We start from the raw sequence: 21,791 nt of genomic DNA, 5'->3' as shown, positions 1-21,791 counted from the left end.
ATGACATTATCATGACACTGGTAATGTCATGCCTCGTTAGTACCCACATCGTCCAAATGCAGGCTTATCACTGTTAAAAAAAAAAAAAAAGCCTCACAATGCAATGGCCAGCACTGCATCGTGGTGGGTATGGGAACAGTGAGCAACAGGGATGGTAGGTGTTGACCTACAAAACTAGAGGGAAAACATGAATGTCCTTTGAAATTTTGACAGTGGTTGGTACAGGGACATAAAACCCAGCTGCTGGGGGGAAAAAATTGTAACCTATATGGGCTGGGACAAGTCAGACAGTTAAGAGGAGAGCAGGATCTCAAATCTGAGCTGCTGATTAAATATTTAAACCATTTTCTGCTCTCACCCCTCAAAAGGGAAACTTGAGGAACACAGGAACTGGCTTTAACTGCAGTAAATTCTCTGAGAGGGTTTAGTGGCTAACCACTCCTTCCTTTTGTTCAGATCTCAAGCAGTTTAATTACATCCTCAGACCTGAGCTACTGAAGCAAGTTTTGGCTATGATGACCAGGGAGCTGTACCCACAGGAGGTAAGGGCGAGTGAAGAGATGAGTGGCAAACTCCACCCTGACTTGGTAGCCAGTTGGGGTGTGAAGGATCTAACCCTGGTTGTATAGTAGTAGACCGTGATGTGGGATCAAACTGCATCTTGACTGGTGCTAATAGACCAATAGCAAATGCTCAGTTGTTACATATGTCAGTTTTTGCAGGAGGTGGGCTTTACTGTGAGCTGCACCAGTCTTGTGCAGGGGCGTACCCTGTAGCCAGGACCCCCAGCCTGGCTACATATTCAGTTAATGGCATGATAGGAACCAGCCACAAAGTTATTGCACAAAAAATGTGTTAAAATTATGAGGCTTATTTCTCGTTTTATTACACCGTTAATTGCATGAATGTGTGGCCAGATAACGAAACCTAATTAATGAGTTGAAGTGTAACTCATGCCAGGGGCTTGAGTGAAGTTTAGGGGCTTATCTGCAGTGAAGAACTAGTACCGCCACAGCTATACTGGCAGAGCCCTCGAGTGGAAACTGGTGCATGCTGACAGGGTGGCTTTCCTGTCAGTGAACTGTACACAACCTCCTGAATATCTGTGAAGTTGATAAAACCCCAATTCTGATGGCAGACCTAGGGGTACTGCCTGCGTGGGGGGATTTTTGTCAACAGAGCTGTCAGCAAGAGGATTAAGTAAGTTCTGATCAATACAATAGACACAGGGACTTCCTAGGTTATAAGCATCATCTGCTGCTTTTTCCTTTCATCGGATGAGAAAGAAGCATGACCTGTGGGTGGGTGGGGTTTCTTTGTTGTGGTTTTTTTTTTTCATTTGGTGAGTTTTCTTCCTGAGGCAAGTGGTGCTTAGGTCCTTAACTCTTACTAACTTCCAAGGGGAAGTAGTCATCTAACTGCTATTTGAGACCTGAAGTTCTCCACTGTGAATGCTTATGACACATTTAATTGGAAGTTGTTCTCTGTGATCTCACGTGGCAGCATCCTTCCTTCTTGGTTTGACTTGCAGCAATTTGCAGCTACAGTAGTATGTTAAATTGGTAGCCCTCTCCTCATACATAAGAAACCATCTCATCAGCCCTAGAAAACTTTGTTGGTGATTAACTAATTGAGGCATTTTTATCTTGGTGCTAATAGAACAATCTTTTCACAGATTCAAATGATGTTTGCTAACTGTGCTGCAGAAATCAAATCTACCTTTGAAGCTTCAGGAACATGGACAACCAGCATTCTGGGTGACATGGCCATAGTATTCTCCAGGGCTGGAAGAACCCAAGATGCCTGGTAGGTGCAGTTGTTAAAGTCTTGTTCTACTTTCATCCTCAACTTTTTCAACTCCGGGTTTGAATCCTCGAACTTGAAATAGTACCATTGCCTTTAAACTATTATAGGTGACGTGCAGGAGGTTGAGATTTGTGCTGTATTTTTACTTAATGCTTGTATTCCTTTTCGGCACAAAGTTACAGCCTTTTACTGTATACAGTGATATGCAAGTAAATAACAGCTAGTGCAGTGTTTCCCAACTAGTGTGCCACAGCACAAAAGTGTACCATCAGAAACGAACAGTGTGCTGCAGAATTTTGCCATGGCAATGACCTACAATAGGTATGCGGTTGGGAAATGCCTCAGCAGGTGTGCCACAGACATTTTTTATTAATCTAAGTGTGCATTGTGCTGGAAAAGGTTGGGAAACACTGAGCTAGTGTACAAAATGTCTTGCGTGCTTGTATGTCCATGTACCTTAATGCCAGATGTGCTCAGTGCATTTGCAAGGCTAGCGTCTGTTGACATTTTATGCTTAAAAGGTTTTTCTTTCAGGACTCCTGGCATAATACATAATTTCAAGACTTCAAATGCCCAGTCCCCATATTGGGGTGTAGTCCATATGCCATTGCAGCAGTGTCAAATCTCCCATTAATTCACTTGGATCAGTAGCTTCTGGGAACAGGCAGAGAAATACTGGGTACTTTTATATAATAGCTAAACTTCAGTAGCATCTTATGAAGTAGGAAGTTATCTACAGGTTCATGCCTCTGAACCAGTTACTCCAAGCTAGTAACATTTGTATATGTATTTAGCTTTGTAAGCACCCACTTGGTGCACATGCCTGCAGCTATATTTTTTTCAATATGTGAACAACCAAAAAGAAGCCTGACTAATAGGGCAGTTGTAATCTGCAGATGACAGTGATCGAATACTTAAAATATCTGCCTTTCAAGCAGAGTTTTTTCTCCAGATCACAGACCATACAGAAATCTGTGCTGAGGGGCCTGTTACAATTATTCCCAGCCTGTGTTCACCTTATGAGTCTGATCTCATTTTGTGTTTTCTCTCCTTGGCCAGGAACATGCTGGAACTGTTAGCAAAACAGAATTGCATCCCTAGGTGAGTTCATTCAATCTTTGCATTTCAGGTGGTAATTTCACTTCACATGGCAGGTGTGGTGGTGTTGCATTGTGCCCCTGGAGGTAGTGACAGTCCATAGCTTGACTCTGAAGAAGCAGAGGGGTAAATGTGAAAGCATTTGTGTAATATCTGCACTCCTTCCAGATCGGCAGCCTTCCAGTTTTGCCTCAGTGAAAACAGGTTCTCTTTCTGCCATGCCAGCCTGCAAAGATTGGTTTGAGAGCAGGGCTTGAGATTTCATCTCGTGGGCTCTTTAACATGGAGGTAGTTGGGGTTCTTTCCTCCCCACTCTTGCACCAGCCTCTGAGATGTGGAGTAACAAACTGACTAGGCTTAATAATTCAGTGTGGTGCTGGAGCCATTCTTCACTGGTGATCTGGAGTGTTGCGTCAGAGTCTTTTGAGAAACTCTAGAAAGAAACATCATTGAAATGTGGGATATTTTAATTCTTAAGCAAGACTAATGTGTTTCCCACCTTGGAAATTCCTTTTTGGTTCTCAAAGTATGTGTGCTGGCAGTTGATGTAAGAGTGCATTGATCAGGACAGTGTGGACCTCAGTTCTGGCAAGTGCATCCAGCCTGCCTTCACGCCCTTGCAGTGGAAGGTGGCTGTAGTTCTAGCAGCAGCTGTTCTGCATTTTCCAGGCTATGGCCCTGTATAATCTTCCACAAAATCCCAATGCCTGCAGCTCCAACAGAAGCTTCAAGGCTGCCATGCTGTTAGAGCCCCTGTAGGGGTCTCTGGACTGAGAAGAAGGAAGGGAAGTTCCCTTCCTACATTTCTAACATGGCTGCTAGTCCTTGGAGGCCACCAGCTGTGAGCATGAATGGAAGGAGGGAGGCTGTTCTAGGAGTAGGCATTGCCTTCTCTTCAGGTGACCCATATCCAGCTCCTGTTGTCTTCACTATAGCTTCTGCTGCAGACACTCCTCTTGCCTCTCAGGAAAGCGGAGAGCCCAGCTGAGCTCTTGACTGGCATGCCCAGTAAAGAGCTTTTACACAATCAAATCTTCCCCTTCCTGTTCTCAAGGACGCATAGCCTTGTCCAAGGCTAGGACCTGGCCTGTAGTAGGACACTGGAGCAGACAGGGCCCAGTTCTTGGCAGTGCAGTAAATGAGGGTAGCAGCTGGATGTGTTTATAGAGGGCTTAAAGATGACCCTCTAAGCTGCCCAGGAGCCAGCTTAGGTTCCTGGCTCTCTTTGCGTTGTGGTGAGGTGCGTCACCAATACGTTGGTGGAAACTGATGTCATCTGATGTGTCATGTGTGCCACTAACATTTTTGTGGCAGCCCAAATGCTGAGCAAGTAGTCATCGATACCCATTGTTGCGCAACGTGAAAGGAAAATCAGTGGTGCAACACAGGGCGGGAATAGACTCCACCACTTTATTGCAGTGGATGTCTTGCCTGTGTTTTCCTTGCTTGGCCAGACCTATGCCCTGGGTCTAGCTGGGCAAGGAAAGCAGGAAGATCACATCACCCCTTCTGCATCGTCAAAGGTGAGACAAGGGGTGATGTGTTTGTTTCGCCTAGTGAAGAAGATCAGCTGTGATTGGCAACATCTGTTGCTAGCTGTAGAACATAGCAACTTCTTTATGGAGGAAGGGATTTTAAAGGTACCCAGGCCTACCTGCTTCAGAGGCAAAGGTTAAAACTCCCAATGACTACTAGGGGCAAGGTTACACCCAGGCTGAGTGTCTGTGGAAATCTCATCCCGGAACTGCCAAGTGTCTTTACGTGAGCCAGCGGCTCAGCATTCATCTTGTCCTTTCCTTTGCAGTGTCCTGGTGCTGGATGAGGTCTTGAACTGCATCATACACAGCAACCTCCCTGACCAGGCCCTCCAGCTTGTAAAGATGGCTGCTGACTTTAGTTTGCCATCCACCCCAAAGCTCGCGAGCAGGGTGCTGGAGGAGTTTGAACTCTCTGAAGAAGAGAAGTAAGCTGAGCTGTTTTATTGTAATGAATGATAATACATGCGTCACCTTGGGAAGCCTTTGCCCCTTAGGCTTTCTGGAGCTGAAAAGAGAGTTGGTTGTGAACACATGCCTTCGTCTTTCCTTCAGTTCTCTCATTGGAGGAAACCCCACACTTCACTCTTCTCCCCTCCCACCCCACCCCCTGTGAAGCGGGCTGTTCAAGTCTTAGCAAGTCACGTGAGCTCAGCAGTATCCATTGCCCCTTCCCTCAGCCTGCTTGCCAGTGGGGCTTGGCTCACTCTAAATATTTCCCAGTTGGTGAGATGAGCAGTTCACTGTAGGCAGGGAGAAACCGTGAACTTGCCAGGGACAGCACTGGGCCTCCTCTGGGTAAGCTGAAATAAATCCCAGTGACTTTTTTTGAGGGGGGAAACAGGAGGGGTGGAAATGCCTGGCTTCTGTCACACTAGGGTAACAGACTTTCCGCTGTAAAACTGATAAAGGGTGGTGGTGTGCTCAGGCATCCCAGGAACTTCTCAGGTGCTGCCAGCAGCAGGCGCTTCTGGTTTTTAAGAGAAACTTCTCTCAAATTATGATGCTATCTGCAAGCTCAAGTCAAGGCTGCTTAAGTGAAGCAATTCTTCTCAACAACTTTCTGGGACCTGGAAGGAAAGAAAACCCCTTGAATCCCAGCCCATGGTCTGGCTTCTGTTCCAGTCCACTTCCTTCTCTCTCCCAACAGAAGTCACCAATTGGGAGACTACTACTGGCCCCTGGCAGAAGCACAGACAGCTGTAGAGTAAGCTTGGTTTAGCTCACTGTGCACTGATCTCCACTGGCACAGATGTGTTGTAACCCTCTTTAATTTCCTTCTTTGTCCTCCAGGAAGTTTTTGAAGAACATTAGCGGTGATAGTGATAGCGACAGCGACAGCGACTAATGATTATCTGCCTTGCGAACAAAGAATGAGACATTTCACTGCTTCGTTCCAGAGCCCAGTGAAAGGAAGCAAGAGAACTGCGTGGGCTGTGGCAATAACTGTTTAGCATTGTGGGACAAAGGATTTGATGGACCAGTGAGACATAAAACATAGTAGAAGCTTGTGCTGTTCTATATGAGGATTGAACAAGCTCTCCTAGCACTTCTCTTCTGGGAACCAGCAGAGAAGTTTCAACCCTCCTACTCCAACTTTGTCCAGTGTATGGTGGGACATACTTCAATGAAGGAATGCACCACTTGTACAAACCCTACTGCTATGATTAACTTACAGACCTGCTGAATGCAGCCTCTGCTCTTGCATCCATTCCTACCACTTTGTACAAAATAATGCCAGTTTGTACCGGGTGACTCTCTCATCCTTCCCCAGCTGCTGTTCTGGAACAGTGGGTTACAGATGTAGAGCTGTGATAGCTGCCATGTACGATGATGGTCTGTACAGTTTGGGACTTCCTAATGAGTAAAAATGGCTGCTCCTAATTCAACTCTAGTCAATGCTCTGCTCTTTGTATCCTGGAAATATACACTCAGAACTTAACTTGAGTATGTCTTCCAAGGGACTTAAACCAACATCTGAATTCTAGGAGGGAAAAATGAGATGGGGTCTGGAGCTGGACAGACAGAGCAGCAACCTTTGATGCTGCAGTTCTGTCTTCCTCTGCTGTGACCTTGACTCTGGCCTCTCCTGCAAGGCAGAGGTAGGAGTGACCCTGCGTCTCAGCAGGCATACCCAGCTGTTTGAGGCAGCTGTCCACGTTCACCTGGTGTGACAGTTAACCTGCTGCCTCAAGGTCAGCATTTGGCCATTCAGGCTGGGGTGGAGGAGGTTCTTGATCCTTCTCATCTGGTTTTGTAGAGGATAGTTGTGAAGTGTTGCAGAGGCTCAGTCATTTCTTCCCTTCCCTAGCTACCACTGTCAGGAAAGATGGATCTCTGTTAGCTTGCTGCAAAAACTGCTCTAGCCTATCTATTATTAGAGGTGGCTACTCTGCCACATACTGCACAGGAAACATGTGCAGCTAGAGTCTTGACTTGTCACAAACTTGAACACTGCAGCATCTGAAGAAACATTGGTTTTGCCAGTTCTGCTGTTGATAATGAACACAGGGAAGTTTTTGTTGAATATGATGGTGGTTTTAGCAAGTTTTACATGCGATGGCTCACTTTAAGCAAGAGGAAGAGTCAAAAGAAATTGATATCAAACACTTGATGCTTTCCTGGCTGCAAGGTGATCTAAATACAAAACAAGCAGGCTTGCATTTAAGTCACACCAAAATACTTTACACTAGGAGCGCTCAGCCCCCAGCCTGCAGCATCCCAGCATCAGTTCTGCCAAGCTGGCTATAGATTTGGAAAATTGGTACTGGGGAGCAGTGGCAGTTAACATGACTGCTGCTTAATTCCCAAGCCAGATGTAGCTGGATCAGCCCTGTGGAAGTGTGTGTGCTGGAATTGAGCCCACATACTGACCTGGCACTACTCATCCAGCCCACAGGGCAAGTGTAGGGCTCTGTGAAATGTCAATGAGCGTTTCATTTCTAAGCTGTTTCAACATGTTCCAAGCTCAAAACAGCAAAATCAAAACCATACAAAAAGCTTTGAAACAAAGTGAGGGCACTTGAGACATTTCAGAAGTTTTGAAACATTAAGTTTCAAAGCAGCCCAGGGGCAGAAGGCAGGGGAGAGCCAGGGTTGCACTCCAAGTGGCTCTGCTAGCCCCACTGCTCAGCTCGGCAGTGGGAGAGCTGCTCTGAGCACAGCCCTGGCCAGTGGTGCTCTCCTGCTTCCTGCTACCAGGCTCAGCTCTGGGGCTGCGGAGCGTCCTGCTGCCAGGCTGTGCTTGCCAGGGCTCCACCACTGGCTCTCTGCAACCTCCTCCTGCCAGGCTCAGCTCTGTACGGCTGCAGAGCCTTCATCCGCTGAGCTGTGGTTGGCAGGGCTGCACTCTGAGCGACTCTGCCAGCCCCAGGGAGCTCAGCCCAGCAGTGGGAGAGCCAATGGCTCTCCCCTGCCTCCTACCACCAGGCTCAGCTCCATGGGGCTGGTGGAGTACAGCCAGCTGGGAATGCAGCCTGGTGGTGGGAGGTGGGATCTAAGCAGCCCTGCCAGCCCCAGAGCTCAACCTGCCCTCCAAGCACTGCAGGTCCCCAGACCTGTGCGTGGGATGACAGGAGGCTGCTGCTGCTGGCAAGTGCACAAGTTTTGCTTTTAGCAGTTTGAGGTGGTTTCCCAGAAACCCCTGCACTTCTTGAAACTTGGCAGGTTTCATGCCCTAAGAAGGGGCTACCATCCCTGCAATTTTCATCCGAATCAGGCAAGAAGCGACAGTTATAAGCACTTTCATGATTCCCCATTATAGCCTACGGGTGAAACGTCAAAACAGCGAAACAGCTTTGATGAAACAAAACGAAACACTGGCTCTTTGAAACAGCAAAACAGAAGTCGAAATGAAATGGTGCTGTTTCACACAGCCCTACCACCACTGCCTTAGACTATAACCTGCTATCATTATTAAGACCTTGAATTAATAGGAGTAAAATACTGCAGTCAGCCTCTTACTACACCTGGCTTTGGAAGGATTGGTACCAGCTAACATTACACTCCAAAATAAAGTGCCCAGGGCCAGTACCCAGGCTATCCAAATTCCATACACATAGCTAACTCTATTATGAGGGGACAGATATGTCTATGGCTTCCCAGTTATTATCTAATTAAACCAGATGATGGTCAAGGATAATCCTTTCTATGCAGCTGAAACTGTCCTGTCCAAGCCTGGGTTATTTCAGACTCATTACAAAGTCTTTTCCTTCAGCCATGTGTTGAGGGGAACCTTTTTTTTTTTTTTGGAACCTAAACTGCACAACACAAGTAGACATCCCTGCTCACAGCCCATTCATGTGTGGTATATATTCAAAAAGCAGAACTGAACAGCAGGAGTCACAGGTTGGTTTTTTTACATCTCATTTTTATTTAAATGCACCAAGTGGCAAATCAGTAATGGTGGGTTACAAACATTATTTTGGTTGGATCACAAACCCGATGGTTAAGACCTGGAAACAACGTTGTTATGCATATGGCAGAGAAAGCTTTCCTGAAGTTTGCTGTCATGATGATGACAAACAACAAAACACAATAGGTGGTTCAGTATACAGTGCAAGGAGACAGGACGGTACCCATGGCTGACAAACATTGCTAGCCTGTGCCAATGACCTAGAGTGCAAACTTCCTTAAACTCTTCATTTCTTCTCAGCAATTCTGTATCCAACTGCTTCCAAAAACAGACTCTTGACTCACTGCACTTGGGTTGTTCCCAAGCCCATGGCACTGGCATAGGCAGTCAGGATTTCCACAATCTGTTTTGTTTCCAGGGTCCTTCGCGCTTCAGTCAGCCAGTCCTGCGCCACTCGCCTAGACTCACCCTTTAACTGGTTGACGAATTTAGCCGCCAGCTCCAGGTCTCCATGCTCAATACAATAGGAGGCATAGGACAGTAATTTAAATGTGTCCAGGTCATCGGTGCTAAGCTCAGCAGGTGGCTTCAGCTGCTGAGGGTGAAATGTAAGCAGAGCCTGCAGATAGGACAGGAAGTACTGGTACAAGCTGTTCCTGGTCTCATCAATCATGGCCACTCTTTTTGCCAGTTTTTGGACTATGTAGAAGCGTGCCCGGAGGGCCTCTTCACTGTAGACTCCCCGTGTCAGTGATTCTTGAGGGAGAGCTGCTATTAAGGCTTCAGTAAATGTGTTGTCAGAACAGCTGGCTTTGATGGCCTCAACTGCGCTCTCCAGTGGTTCAGTAGGGCTCTCCCCAGAGGCAGTTTTCATGGTGTATTTCAAAGCTTCCACAGATAACCACAATTGATGGGCCTTCCTGGCCTCTTCCTCAGCTACCGCATGACCTGCAACAAACCCAGAAAGAATCAGTTCACCTGGGATCAGGGCACACAGACATAAAGAGCCGCACCGAGGTGGGACATTTGTAAAAGGTCTGCTCCACCCTCAGTCAGTTTAAAGCATGAACAAGTCTCATTCCCTTCCCAGAAATCAGTTGGCCATTTTTGGAAGTGTTAGAACTCGCCTGCCCTCTACTAGATACGTATATGATCTCAGCACTGAAGCAAGGTGTGCATCCTGCATATCATTATACTTAAGTCCTACCCAGTGACCAGGGAACCTGCTCCTGAAGTGGAATTCAAAAGGCAGAGAGCACATGCCTCTGCCTGAAGGGCACTGGGTCATGAAGCCTCCTGGCACTTGATGTCATGCCTAATGACATGCTCAGTCACCCAATCTGAGGCCATGAATTCTCAAGTCTTGGCTCTAGTTAGCTCAGGCTCACTCTCGACTGCCTGCTCAATTCCCTTTAGGCGGGCATAGGCTGTGTTTATGTCCAGAGTGAAGTTGTCCAGTTGCTCTTGTGTAAGGCGTCTGAAGTGCATTTCCTGTTCGCTCAGCTTCTCAGACAAGTTCTGCAATGAACAAGTAAAGATCCTTAAGCAACGTAGCAAATCCACACACTGACATGTGAAAAGGCTCAAAGTCATGCAGCACAAACTACCCCAACTTATCCCAGTCCTTCCCAACACATTTGTGTCTCAATGTGCAACACAGCACTGGGGATCAGGCCTTCTAGCTTATTACTATGGTGAAACAGTCCTTGCTATATAGCAGCAAGAAGCCCCCTCTCCTACAGCAAAAGCAATTAAAGGAGTCATTAAATAGTGTATCTCTCTTAGTTTTCCAGTTCAGCAGGACTCATTCCTTGGCTTACTTTAAATACATACTGGAAAAATGCATTAGTAAGGCTGCTGCCCTGGAAGACTCCCACGTTACCCCAAGGAGCGAGGCTACCACCTAACACAGGTTCTTCTCTCACCTGCTCAAACTCCAGCTTGAGCTCCTGTTCTTGAACCTTAAGGACATCTCTCAGGTGATCAGTGTGGGCAGCCGCCTGCCTGCGAAGCTGGGTTCTCATTTCGGTCTCCATTACATCTCGGACTTCTTCAATCTGTATGTGAGAAAGCACAAAGTGTTAAACCTTCACCATGAAATGTTTTGCCAACAACAAGAACAATGTTGAAAAGAACTCAGCATTAGGTTTCTAGAGAACACATTCCTCAGATCGAGGAGATTTCTAAGACTCCAGATACACTTAAAGAAAAGCTATAGATGCTTTTAAGGTTCTCTTTAACCATATTTTTTAAAAAAGTCCAAAGTAGGAGCACAGTTTCTAATGGCAGCGAGTATACTCATGGGACAGCTAACAGTTCCCTTTCTGAAGTACAGAGACTGGCTTCAACTGAAAGGCAGAAAAGGTATTGCACTGCAGGGTGTGTTATTTTCTGAGCCATACACAGTATAGATGAGGTGGTCTACTGAACACTGGACCCACTCCTGCTTCAGAAGTGGCTACATGCTTTTTAAAAGTCATTAAAGAAGGTAGAAGACGCCAGCAGAAACTTTAACTATATGCTCAAAAAAAAAAAAAAAATCTCTGAAGGGAGAGAGCTTTTTAACCATCTGATAAAAGGAGATTTTAGTTGTCTCCCTTCCTTTGCAAAAAACCCAGAACAGACCTGACCTCACAGAGCTCACTTAAAACAGCTGGGGAAGAAGACAGTCATCAAGCCAAGATCACTCAGAACATGGTTTTGGCAATCAGGGCCCAGGGTGAAACCTTTGGTTCTAGTGAAATCAATAGGATTTCTGCAAGTGACTCTGAGCCAGGTTCTTCCCCTCTGGCGTTCAAGAGTGTTCCCAAGCCATTTATATGCTTAATTTGCCCTCTGCACTTTTTTAATCACATGAGATACAGCCTTCCAAAACAATGACTCGGATCTTCTGAAAACGTTACCCTGCTTGTCCAATCTGGAGCTGCACACCAAGGGCTTCAAAGCTGTAACACATTTAAGCCACTGTCATGCTATTAATTACCAATGCACTACATGGCAGAAATCCCTGCTAAATAAACTACATGCTGGAAGATGCCAAGACAGACCAGGCTGCTCCTACCTTTCTCTCCTGCTCGATCTGGAGCTCACTTTTATGGTGCTCCAGTGCTTTTGCCACTGCAGTCTCAAGTGCTTTCTTGTTTTCCAGTTTTTGCTTGTCCAGGGCAATCTCGATGTGCTGCTGCTCTCTCACTCTGTGTTCAGCCAGTTCCCTGTTTAACTGGTCAATGCGACGATGAGCGTGGGCAATGAGAGAATTTAAGTCATCTGTTGACAGCTGGCCAGCTAGGAAGGACAGGCAGTGTTAAAAACGTATCTGTAGAAAGGCAGACACCACAGTTCCCGCCCAACCCCACGCATGCAAACACATACACACCCCACCCTCTAGCCCATCTAACCCTCACCTTAAGCTCATACTCATCCAAGCTCACTTGCTGGATATCTACAAAGTACATTCTTCTTCTTCCAAAATACAGGGAGAAGCAACTGCAGTGTCACACTTAACCCTTGCTTTCCTAGTCCTATTTTTGCTTATCTACAAGTTTTGCCACACAGCATTAAGTCTATTATTGAAATGTAAGCTCCTCAGGGCACAGACATGCCCTCTCACTGGTTTTTAAAGCATCATGCACTTTTGCTCTGGCAAGCCACACAGTGCTCAACAGCTATCCAGAGCCTGGACATGAGTGGGTACTAGCAAGACGAATGAGCAGTGACCAGAACTACATCCGTCTCTGGTGAGGGGGCTCCTGCCTTTTCCGTATGACATAAATCACAGGTGTCAAACATGAGGCCTGGAAACTAATACAAGTTGGGGGGCATGGCATGCCCCAAAATGTAAAGTCCCTGGGCCCTGCTGGCCCTGACTGTTGACAGCAAGCTAATCCCTAGATGCCCACTGCCATCTCCAGACCCCACCACCACAGTCACTGGCCCCACAGAACTGGCGCAGAAGTGCCATGGTCAGAATCCAGTCCAGGGCCCAGGGTGAGTTTGATACCCCTGATGTAGACCTTGCCACCATGATTCCTGTCTTTAAATGCCTAGAGACTGGAATGCTGCATTTTGTCCTAAGTGAGCCTCGGTCTCAAGCTGATTCCCAAGGAAAAGGTCAGTGCTGAACACAGCAGCTTACTCAGTATCTTACTGTGGGCATATCTTGCCTGTTCTTTTGCCTCCTGACCTCAAAATGTAGATTAAAATATTGATGTTTCATGCAAAGGCCTAGCTAGCCAAGGGTTAAGCAGGAGCACCGAGTGAAAGGAGCAGAATTGCTGGTTTCAGGCAATTCTCCCATAGTTGAAGGGAGGGGCTTGAGCTGAATCCACATCAGTCTGAAATGGATGTGCTTGAAGAACCTTTCTTTCTCCTCCAAAATCTATTCTTATCTCTGCTCCAAAACAGCCTGACAGGCTGACCTCCCTGGCATGATGCTGAGTCAGCACTGGTGTAGGGAGGAGGAAGACACTGATGCTCTACTCGGAGATCTTGTTATAGAGTTTCTAGTCCCCATTAAAGGCAGCTAACACCCCCTACCCCAATGCAGGGCCTGAGACAGGATGGAAGATTAGTCCAGTGACAATTTATTTGTCCCTCCTCATACTGCTGTCAGGGGAATGTGGTGTCACTTTGTCTTTACTTTTTAAAAATTTAAAACATTTGTTATCTCGGGCAAAAACCCTGGAGTGCAGGGAATAAAACCAGCATTTTCAGAGAGTCCACTCATTCTGGAGGCCCTACTTGAGACCAACGGCATGATTTTCAGGAGGTGCCAGGTTCCAATAGCACCAGCAGGACCTGGACACTCAGCCACAAGTTGGGCCTCCAAGGCTGAGGCACCCCAAACAGGAGGCACATGGAAATCTGTGGCATAACCAAAGTCAGAGTCAATGCCAGAGCGAGGATTAGGGCATGGGAAATCCTGCTTCACAGTCCTGAGCACCAACTCTAGTCTCAGAAGAGTTGAAAGGTATTGCAGACAGGCTTATATTAACTAAAAACCTTCTAAGCTCCATAATCTCTTCTTATTTACAGAGGAACAACTAAAGCCAGTCTACCCAAGCAGCAAAGCTACTTGGAGTCTCTGTGATATTAAACACACGAGTGGAGAAATGAAATTAAAAAAAAAGAGTCCCAGGGCAAGCCTCAGTGCTAGTCCATTTTAAGTATGCAGCACGTTAGCACTTGGGTGATGCTGAGTAAAGCAATGCACAACACCAACGCAGAAAAACAGAAGGAAGACAACATGCAGGAGAAAAAGTTCTAGTAACTCACCTATATCAGTTATCTCTGTAACAGAAAGAGGAGAGTTTGGAAAAAATTAATGCACATTCACTGCAGCAAATCCATTAGTCACAAAAAGTGCGCAAGAGTGTCAATGGAAACATACCACTTCTGGCTTCAGAATATAAGTCAGTCTATTATGCCGTTTAGCACTTCCTCCTTTCATGTAATACTAAGATGCAGCCCGAAACAAAGTCCATTTAGAAATCCACAAATGTGGATTGTAGAAGTTTAACAGTCACAGCAAAGGAGCAGTGCAGACAAACCTCTGCATTTTAACCAAAGGGGAAAATCTGAATTAGGAAATTCAGCAAGGATATTGTTCTTTGCAGTTACTCCAGCAATATCAGTTACTCCAAGGGAAAAAGCCATGGCAGATACTAACAAACACTTCAAAATGGAACTTGGAACAAAGTTTATTGATATTAATTAATCAAGTTAATTAATCAAGTTAAGAACATGCTCTCAGTGTTTGAATAGTTAAAGCAGATGAGTACAGGGAAGATTTATTCCCAAGAACAATGGCAGAGTGAATGTGACCCTTCTTGAACTTGACCCTGACATGGATAGCTTGTGGATGAAACTGAGGACATAGGGAGCCCAACCAGTGTGTAATGTCCACTGCAGGACTGGGATCAAGCGTGAACTCTAGGAGATGATTTTAAGATTCAAACCCAAACAATTTAAGATGAAGCTGCTACAGTTCACAACAGTGGGTTGCAATAGCCTCCTCTGTTTAAACAAAGCCTTTTTACACGTTAAATAGGCTGGTCATGTCTGTCAATATTCATTTAACAAGACCAAATTTTTAGCATTTACCAGAAAGACGAATGCATTTTTTGAGAATCTGGAGAACATTTAGTTTACCATCTACAAAAACCTGTCAAATTATTTTGGTGCCTGAAGTGAATCTTTATGGCTATATTATGCACTTTAGCACAACACTGTCATCAGAGAAAATACAACAACCTACTGTGGACTAATTAAGTAACTCTGTTAGGCAAACGATTGGTAATGGTCTTGCATACAAACATGAAATACTTGTACTGTAAATCCAAAAAGTGCATTTTTATATTGTTGAAAATAAAACCTTAAATTCCACAGTACTACACTACAGCTTAGCAAGTTATAAAACTTATAATTAGGAATAGCAATAGGGTAAATTAAAATTAAATTTCAATTTCAATAAACTTGCAACTCAGATGATTTTTGAACAAATTATTTCTAATCTTTGGCATGTTTCCAAGCTAGAGGGGAAGGGAAACCTGAAGGTATGAAGAGCCCAAGCACCTCACAGATTCCCTTAAACAGTAAGAAATTCAGATTTCACAGACAGACCAAGAAGAGCTGAAATATCAACAATAGACAGTTTTGCACTGGAGCAGCAGATCTGATGAGTAGTAGTCAGCAGGGCACCAAACCATATAAAAACTAGGTTTAGGAAAAAGAACACACACACACCCACATTTTCTCCAATTCCTACCCATCTCTCTAGGTAAATATCTGGAGTAAAAAACTGTTTACACCACAGTTCTTTCATCTCACTGCAAGCAAACATTGCATATTTCTCTGTAGAGGACTCTGGCTTTCTCAGGACACTAGAAAACAAATGGAGTCATCTTGGAATTACGGCAGCATCTCTTACTGCTGTGAAAGCCAACACCATTAAGAAGAATCATACATATGTCTTTGCTATCTGCAAGTTCCATTAAAAATTATATCCTCAGCACAAAAAAACCCGTAAGTAATGGTCGCCACTATGTCCAGGAAGCAAAATATCAGAGTTCTGGACTCACACCATCAGATCAACGCCAAACTATTCACCTGGAGCAAGGTCCCAATTTCAAGAGCATTTAAACGTGCACATTATTCTAGCCCTAGTCAAAGCCAGAACATAAGCCCATACTCAACTGCTAATTTGGGGGGTCCCCAAAGAGAAGGCAAAGCTATATTTACTTAAACCCTACTTCCAAAAAGGAGAAACATCCTAGTGCTCCATTTCTATTGCTGAACAATATTATCACTGATGACCAGTGAAAAAAGAGCAGCTGTTCAGTAGTTCGCAAAACCTTCATCCATAAAAATAAATGGAAAGCCTTCATTTCAGTTAGAGTGGACCTAATCTAGCTACTACGCTGCAACTGCACTAACAGTCTCTTAAAACATTCAAGGAAGCCAGTGCAGAGCTCTTTACTGATCTACAGAGAGTCTTTATTTTTCATAACTATTTCACAAATCAAAGTCTTAAATTCAAATTTTAATGAAGCCAGCAAAAAGCCAAGTTCCTCCAACTGCCCCATCTGTAATAGGTGCTTGTTTTTTACTGAAAGGACTCCCACGGTGAAGTGGTCAGAGCATCTCACCTCATGGTATAGTCTGAACTCTGCATCACTCCTCCTAGGACACCTGCACACCTAAGTGACTCCCCTGCAGACAGATAAGTGCCCTAGCCAGTGAAATCTCATTGGTGGTATTTGATTGGGCTTAATAAAGAAACCTTACCCAAAAAAACCATTGTGGCATTGTACACCCATTCAAATAATCTGGAAAAATTCTCCCATGTTTCTTCTAGGGTTGTAGGTTATAGCTGCATTGGTCTAAGGACACAGGTAGACATGGTTCTTTGGGTAAATCTGATATCTTTCACGGCAGAGCCACAAGTGCAGACATTTGAATGCTGAGCCCCTGAAGAGTAGAGAGCTTGCAGTGCTGACACTTTGCAAGGGGGAGGGGCAGTTTGTGTACATACACAGACATGCTCTCCAGGCTCCCTTAGTCTGCCTGGCAACAGATGACAGTAGTGCATGGGACCACCCTGACTGGCTAACCCAGACAGCCCATGGTCAGCCTGTGTTGTCAGCATGTAACTCTCCTGGACATTAGGGGTGCACCGATTAAGATTTTCTTGGCCAATACTGATAGCCAATTATTAACCAGCCATATCGCCAATACACATCCGATAAATGATATTTACTATATTTAGAAACATTTCTAAGTGTAGGGACACTGATACAGGAGACACAGCAACATTTATTATAGCAGCTCCTGGAGCTGTTCTAATTAAAGGCCCACCTCCCCGAACTCCTGGAGCACATGTAAAAGTGCCTGTGCCAGTTGCAGTAGGCAGGTCTAGCCTGGCAGTGCCTGGGACTGGCTGTGCAGAGCCCTTCAGCTCCTGCCCTTCAACCCCAGCCTGGGGGGCAGCTGCCTAAGCCTACCTGGCTGCCCAGGACTGGGTGGTTTCTGGACCAGGCTCCTTGTTCTCCTCCTGCCCAGGGCAAAGCCATGGCTACCCAGGATGGTGAGTGGTTGCAGGAGGAGAGAGAGAGGGGAGAAGCTTCTGACAGCCACTGCCAGGTGAGGGGGATGGAGTCTCCCCTGAGCTCTGTGAAGCAGCAGCATGTGCATGACCTGGAGAAGGGGGAGGCATGTCTGGGAGCCACTGCCTTTCCCCCTTCTCCTTCAGAGCCCTCATCCTTACTTTTGCCGCCCGACCACAAGAGGAGCTTGAGCACTGGTGCTGGGGCAAGGTGGGCAGAATGTGGCTTGCAGAGAGGTGCAGCTGTGAGGGGCCTCATCCCCCATGAGGCAGCACCTACCCCAGTGCCTCAGATGTAAGACTAGCCCCCCATGCGCACTGTGTAGGGGGGAAAGGAGGGGAGGTGGGGAGGAGAACCCTTCCTCTCAGCTTTGGGGCGGTAGGGAGGCAGGTGGCTGTTGTGGCTCCCACTCCAGCCCCGAGCATAGGTCAGAGCCAGGATCAGACCCACAGAAGCAGCTTGCCCCCTTGCCCCACCCCTTATCCCCCCTCTGCCCTCACTGGTGGCTGGTGCAGCCAGGCATGGAACGCATGGGACTCCACTACTGCTACATGCAGGAAGGCTTGACTGCATTTCCATAAGCTGCAGTGCTCTGGGGAGGGACCAGAGACTGAGCAACTGACAGTAGAGGGAAGAGAGGCTGCCCCAGAGCCTGCCATGCTCTGCCCCTAGTCCCAGAGGCACAGACCCCCCCAGGCACTGCAGGCTGAGTCACACTGAGCCAGGCTGGGCAGCTCAGCTCTACCCACCCCAGTCACATTTGCAGTATTCAATGCTTTTTACAGTGCCTGCCCCAGCCCCAGCCTGCAGTCCATGTCACACCAGCACCCAGGAAACCGTGGCAGCTACTCTGCTCCATCCCAGTCTGGCTTGCTGGTGAGGGGATGGGGGTGTACACAGGTTCACAGGAGGGAACCCAGGTGTCATGGGGCCCCGGCCAGAAGGCATAAGTATAAAAAAACACTATCGGCTACAACGGCCTAAAAAAAGCCAACAGCCGATAATGTAAATTTCCCTTTTATTTGTGCCAATCTGATAGGCAACTAATACATCAGTGCACCTCTATTGAAAATGATATAACCCTGGTTGTACCCAAGTTATTTGTCTCCTGAAGTGGCCATTTTTACTCTGGGAGAAAAAGCCTCAACACACACACACACACACACACACACTCACTCACACACACACTCTCTCGTGTTTTCTTCTGGGAGAGCAACAACTCCTCCTGGGAAAAACTGAATGTCTGTACAAAGCCTGTATCTTGCAGTTTCATCAATGACAGTAGATTTGCTCTCTCAATTACCCATCCAAACTGAGGGTCTCCTGTACCAGCTGGTTTAGAGCAAATTTACTTTAAAATATATCAAGCGGTTGATAACTAGTTAAAACTATCAGACAAAAATTGAAACAACTGAGTCAGTGGGCACAGGTGCAGCGATGTGGGAAAAGCGAAGTATTTTGTGTATCAAACACTAAAGATAACAGAGTCCAAGACTTACTTAGCCCCTTCCAGCCAGACTGTACATCTGGAGTGATGCTATCTAGTTCTCGCTGAAATTCATCCCGAGCTGTAGCTACAAGCTCATGGTACTGAGCTACTACCTTAGCCTCAGACTGAGCTCCCTGAACCTGGAAAGGAGGTGGAGGAGGAAAAAAGGAAGAGTTAGTTTACCTTTCAAGGCAAATATCCAAATGTCATACATATATAGCGTAGGCACCCATTTCACTCATTAGCAGCAGTGTCTGTTCCATCACTAATATATCTAAATGAAATTTACCAAGTGACTTTAATACCATTTCACCCAAAGTGCTCTCGGATTAATTCACAGCTGTAGCTACTACTGCAAACCTTCCTCCTCCCTCTGTCTACACTGCACATGGATTCTTCTAGTCAGATGGTCAGCTGGTGCCACAGGCAGGCTCAGGAGACCAGATCCTAAATTCTAGAGTACACCCTTGAACTACCCAACAGCTGTAAGGCCATACTACATCTCTGATGTATAATTCAGCCAGTCAAGACACAATCTCATGCCTGTGACATGTTGGCTGTACAGTTTTAGATCTGTCCTGACTCCCCTCTGTCAATAAGCGAACAAGATGCATTTTAATGAAAAATTTAAAAAACCATAACAAGTTCTGACCCCTTGGCAAGACAGGTGAGTTTTATCCTCATGTTACATATTAGGAAACAAAGGAAGGTTATTAGCAAGCCTACAAACTAAGTCATTACGGCTGCTTGCAGATGTTAAAAAAAATAAACAAACAAAAAAAAAAACCTCCCTTCTCCCGCCCAAAAAAAACACATGCTTCACTGGAAGAAGTAGTGCATTACTTCGACCCGGCTCCACAGCATCTGTATAGATCAGGAACTTCAGCAAGGCTTTTTGGCCCTTTTAGCTAAAGCTTATTCAATCAGTTATCAGACAGAAGTGCCAAAAAAACTTCATTAAAACACCCAATCCATACAGACATCAGGCGAATCAGGTCCAACTAACACACTGCCTCTTCCACGCACACGCTGGTCTCAGCGCCGGAGTGCACCGAGTTTAAGTAAAGCACATTTTTGGTTGGGTTTTTTTTAAAATGTCTGCAAGAAGCATATCACAATGGAGGTTCAATTCCAGCTCCTAGTCCTGTGTTCTAACGTCATGATCATGGTGATTATGCTCTTCTCAACCATCTCCTTTTAAAAAACTTGATTTTCCCAAGAAGGTTTATTTTAATTAAACGCAAAAAAAATCCTTTGCAATTATCTAATCTTATTTAGGTTTTTTTCCTGGCCAGCGAAGAGAGGCCAACTCAAGAGCCTAAATGCATGAAACTAAAATTAACACTGCTCCCTTGCCTTGTTACACTTTATCTGTTTGTTACTGAATCAACATCAGTGACATGTTGCCCAACTACCATGAAATAAAAGCATGCAGTGATCAAATAACTAGGCTAGCCTTTCAGGACTCAGTCAGTCTTCTGAAAAACTCATTGGGAACAGTCTGTTCACCCATCATAGCACATCAGGTCAAAAATACAAAGTTATAGCTAACAGCCCTAAAAATATAAATGCTACTGCAGAAATTTGAGTATATGCTGGCAAGCACTCATTATGCTAGTGGCAATTCATGACTGCTGTCTTGGGAATCACTACCTTTTTGATTACATTGTCCAGGTCCACTATCATGTGATGAAGATTCTCTTCTGCAGCAAGAATGTAAGATTTGGCGCCAGAAATCTGAGACTTTTTGGCATCATCAATCACAACCTTCATTTTCTCCAATTCTTCTCTAAAAAGAAGCAGAAGCTGTCAATTAGCAGGTTCATAGGTTCACTTCTCAGCTGAATTGGCAGGGAAATTGGACTAGATGATCCAAATGATTTCCCCACACCTCTTAACTCTGCTGAATACCTCTGTGGCTAAAGGAAAGCTGTAATCGCAAAGCCTAGATGTTTATGGATTTAGTATTTCTATGAGGTTTGAAACAAAGTTGCATTTATTAGAAAACAGCATTGCAGGCATTTGCCCGAGTGGGCAGGCATGTGGATGACTGAGTTTGGTTGCTGTTTTGCTAAAAGCCTTTCCAGAGTCCTCCTGCTCCCTCAAGGCTTTCAGTACAGGCATATCTCGGAGATATTGCGGGTTTGGTTCCAGACCATGCACATGATCAGAGGTCAGGAAAACAGATCTTACGATGATAGCCTGAGAGACATGGGACTCTTTAGCCTGGAAAAGCGTAGGCTCAGGGGTGATCTGGTGGCCACCTATAAGTTTATCAGGGGTGACCACCAGGATCTGGGGGAACGTCTGTTCACCAGAGTGCCCCAAGGGATGACGAGGTCAAACGGTCACAAACTCCTGCAAGACCATTTCAGGCTGGACATAAGGAAGAATTTCTTTACTGTCCGAGCCCCCAAGGTCTGGAACAGTCTGCCAGCGGAGGTGCTTCAAGCACCTACACTGAACACCTTCAAGAGTAAATTGGATGCTTATCTTGCTGGGATCCTATGACCCCAGCTGACTTCCTGCCCTTTGGGCAGGGGGCTGGACTCGATGATCTCCCGAGGTCCCTTCCAGCCCTGATGTCTATGAAATCTATGAAAATCAAGCAAATATCGCAATAAAGCGAGTCACACAAATTTTTTGGTTTCCCAGGGCATATAAGAGTTATGCTTACACTATACTGTAGTCTATTAAGTGTGCAATAGCATTATGTCTAAAAAAACAATGTACATACCTTAATTAAAAATACTTTATTGCTAAAAAATGCGAAGTGAGCAAACGCCGTTGGAAAAATGGCGCCGATAGACTTGTTCAACGCAGAGTTGCCACAAACCTTCGATTTGTAAAAAACGCAATATCTGCGAAGCGCAATAAAGCGAAGTGCAATAAAACGAGGTATGCCT

General features: G+C 45.6%; 2 protein-coding genes across 3 annotated transcripts in view; one reads left to right on the top strand and one right to left on the bottom strand.

Moving 5' to 3' along the window:
* The window catches only part of PTCD3 (pentatricopeptide repeat domain 3), a 37,595-nt gene extending 31,267 nt beyond the window's left edge, over positions 1-6,328 (top strand). Inside the window, exons 20-24 of the mRNA XM_090035350.1 lie at positions 457-542; positions 1,676-1,806; positions 2,866-2,907; positions 4,709-4,867; positions 5,733-6,328. Of these exons, the coding sequence (XP_089891476.1) occupies positions 457-542; positions 1,676-1,806; positions 2,866-2,907; positions 4,709-4,867; positions 5,733-5,787 (473 nt within the window). The 3' untranslated portion in view covers positions 5,788-6,328. The remainder of the gene's footprint in view (positions 1-456; positions 543-1,675; positions 1,807-2,865; positions 2,908-4,708; positions 4,868-5,732) is intronic.
* A 2,459-nt stretch (positions 6,329-8,787) lies between these two features.
* IMMT (inner membrane mitochondrial protein) overlaps positions 8,788-21,791 on the bottom strand; it is a 42,395-nt gene continuing 29,391 nt past the window's right edge. The window contains exons 9-15 of one of the 2 annotated variants that reach the window (XM_090035340.1): positions 20,539-20,674; positions 18,896-19,025; positions 14,068-14,082; positions 11,855-12,078; positions 10,719-10,850; positions 10,182-10,311; positions 8,788-9,741 (exon numbers count right to left, since the gene is read on the bottom strand). In XM_090035340.1, coding sequence (XP_089891466.1) covers positions 9,134-9,741; positions 10,182-10,311; positions 10,719-10,850; positions 11,855-12,078; positions 14,068-14,082; positions 18,896-19,025; positions 20,539-20,674 — 1,375 coding nt within the window. In that variant the 3' untranslated portion in view covers positions 8,788-9,133. The remainder of the gene's footprint in view (positions 9,742-10,181; positions 10,312-10,718; positions 10,851-11,854; positions 12,079-14,067; positions 14,083-18,895; positions 19,026-20,538; positions 20,675-21,791) is intronic. The other variant, XM_090035342.1, reaches the window with a different exon arrangement.

Source organism: Crocodylus siamensis, chromosome 2 (assembly GCF_052110815.1).
Source record: "Crocodylus siamensis isolate JL-2025a chromosome 2, ASM5211081v1, whole genome shotgun sequence".
Lineage (NCBI taxonomy): Eukaryota > Metazoa > Chordata > Crocodylia > Crocodylidae > Crocodylus > Crocodylus siamensis.
The sequence above is the reverse complement of the archived record's forward strand: the minus strand, read 5'-3'. Positions and strand labels throughout refer to the sequence as shown.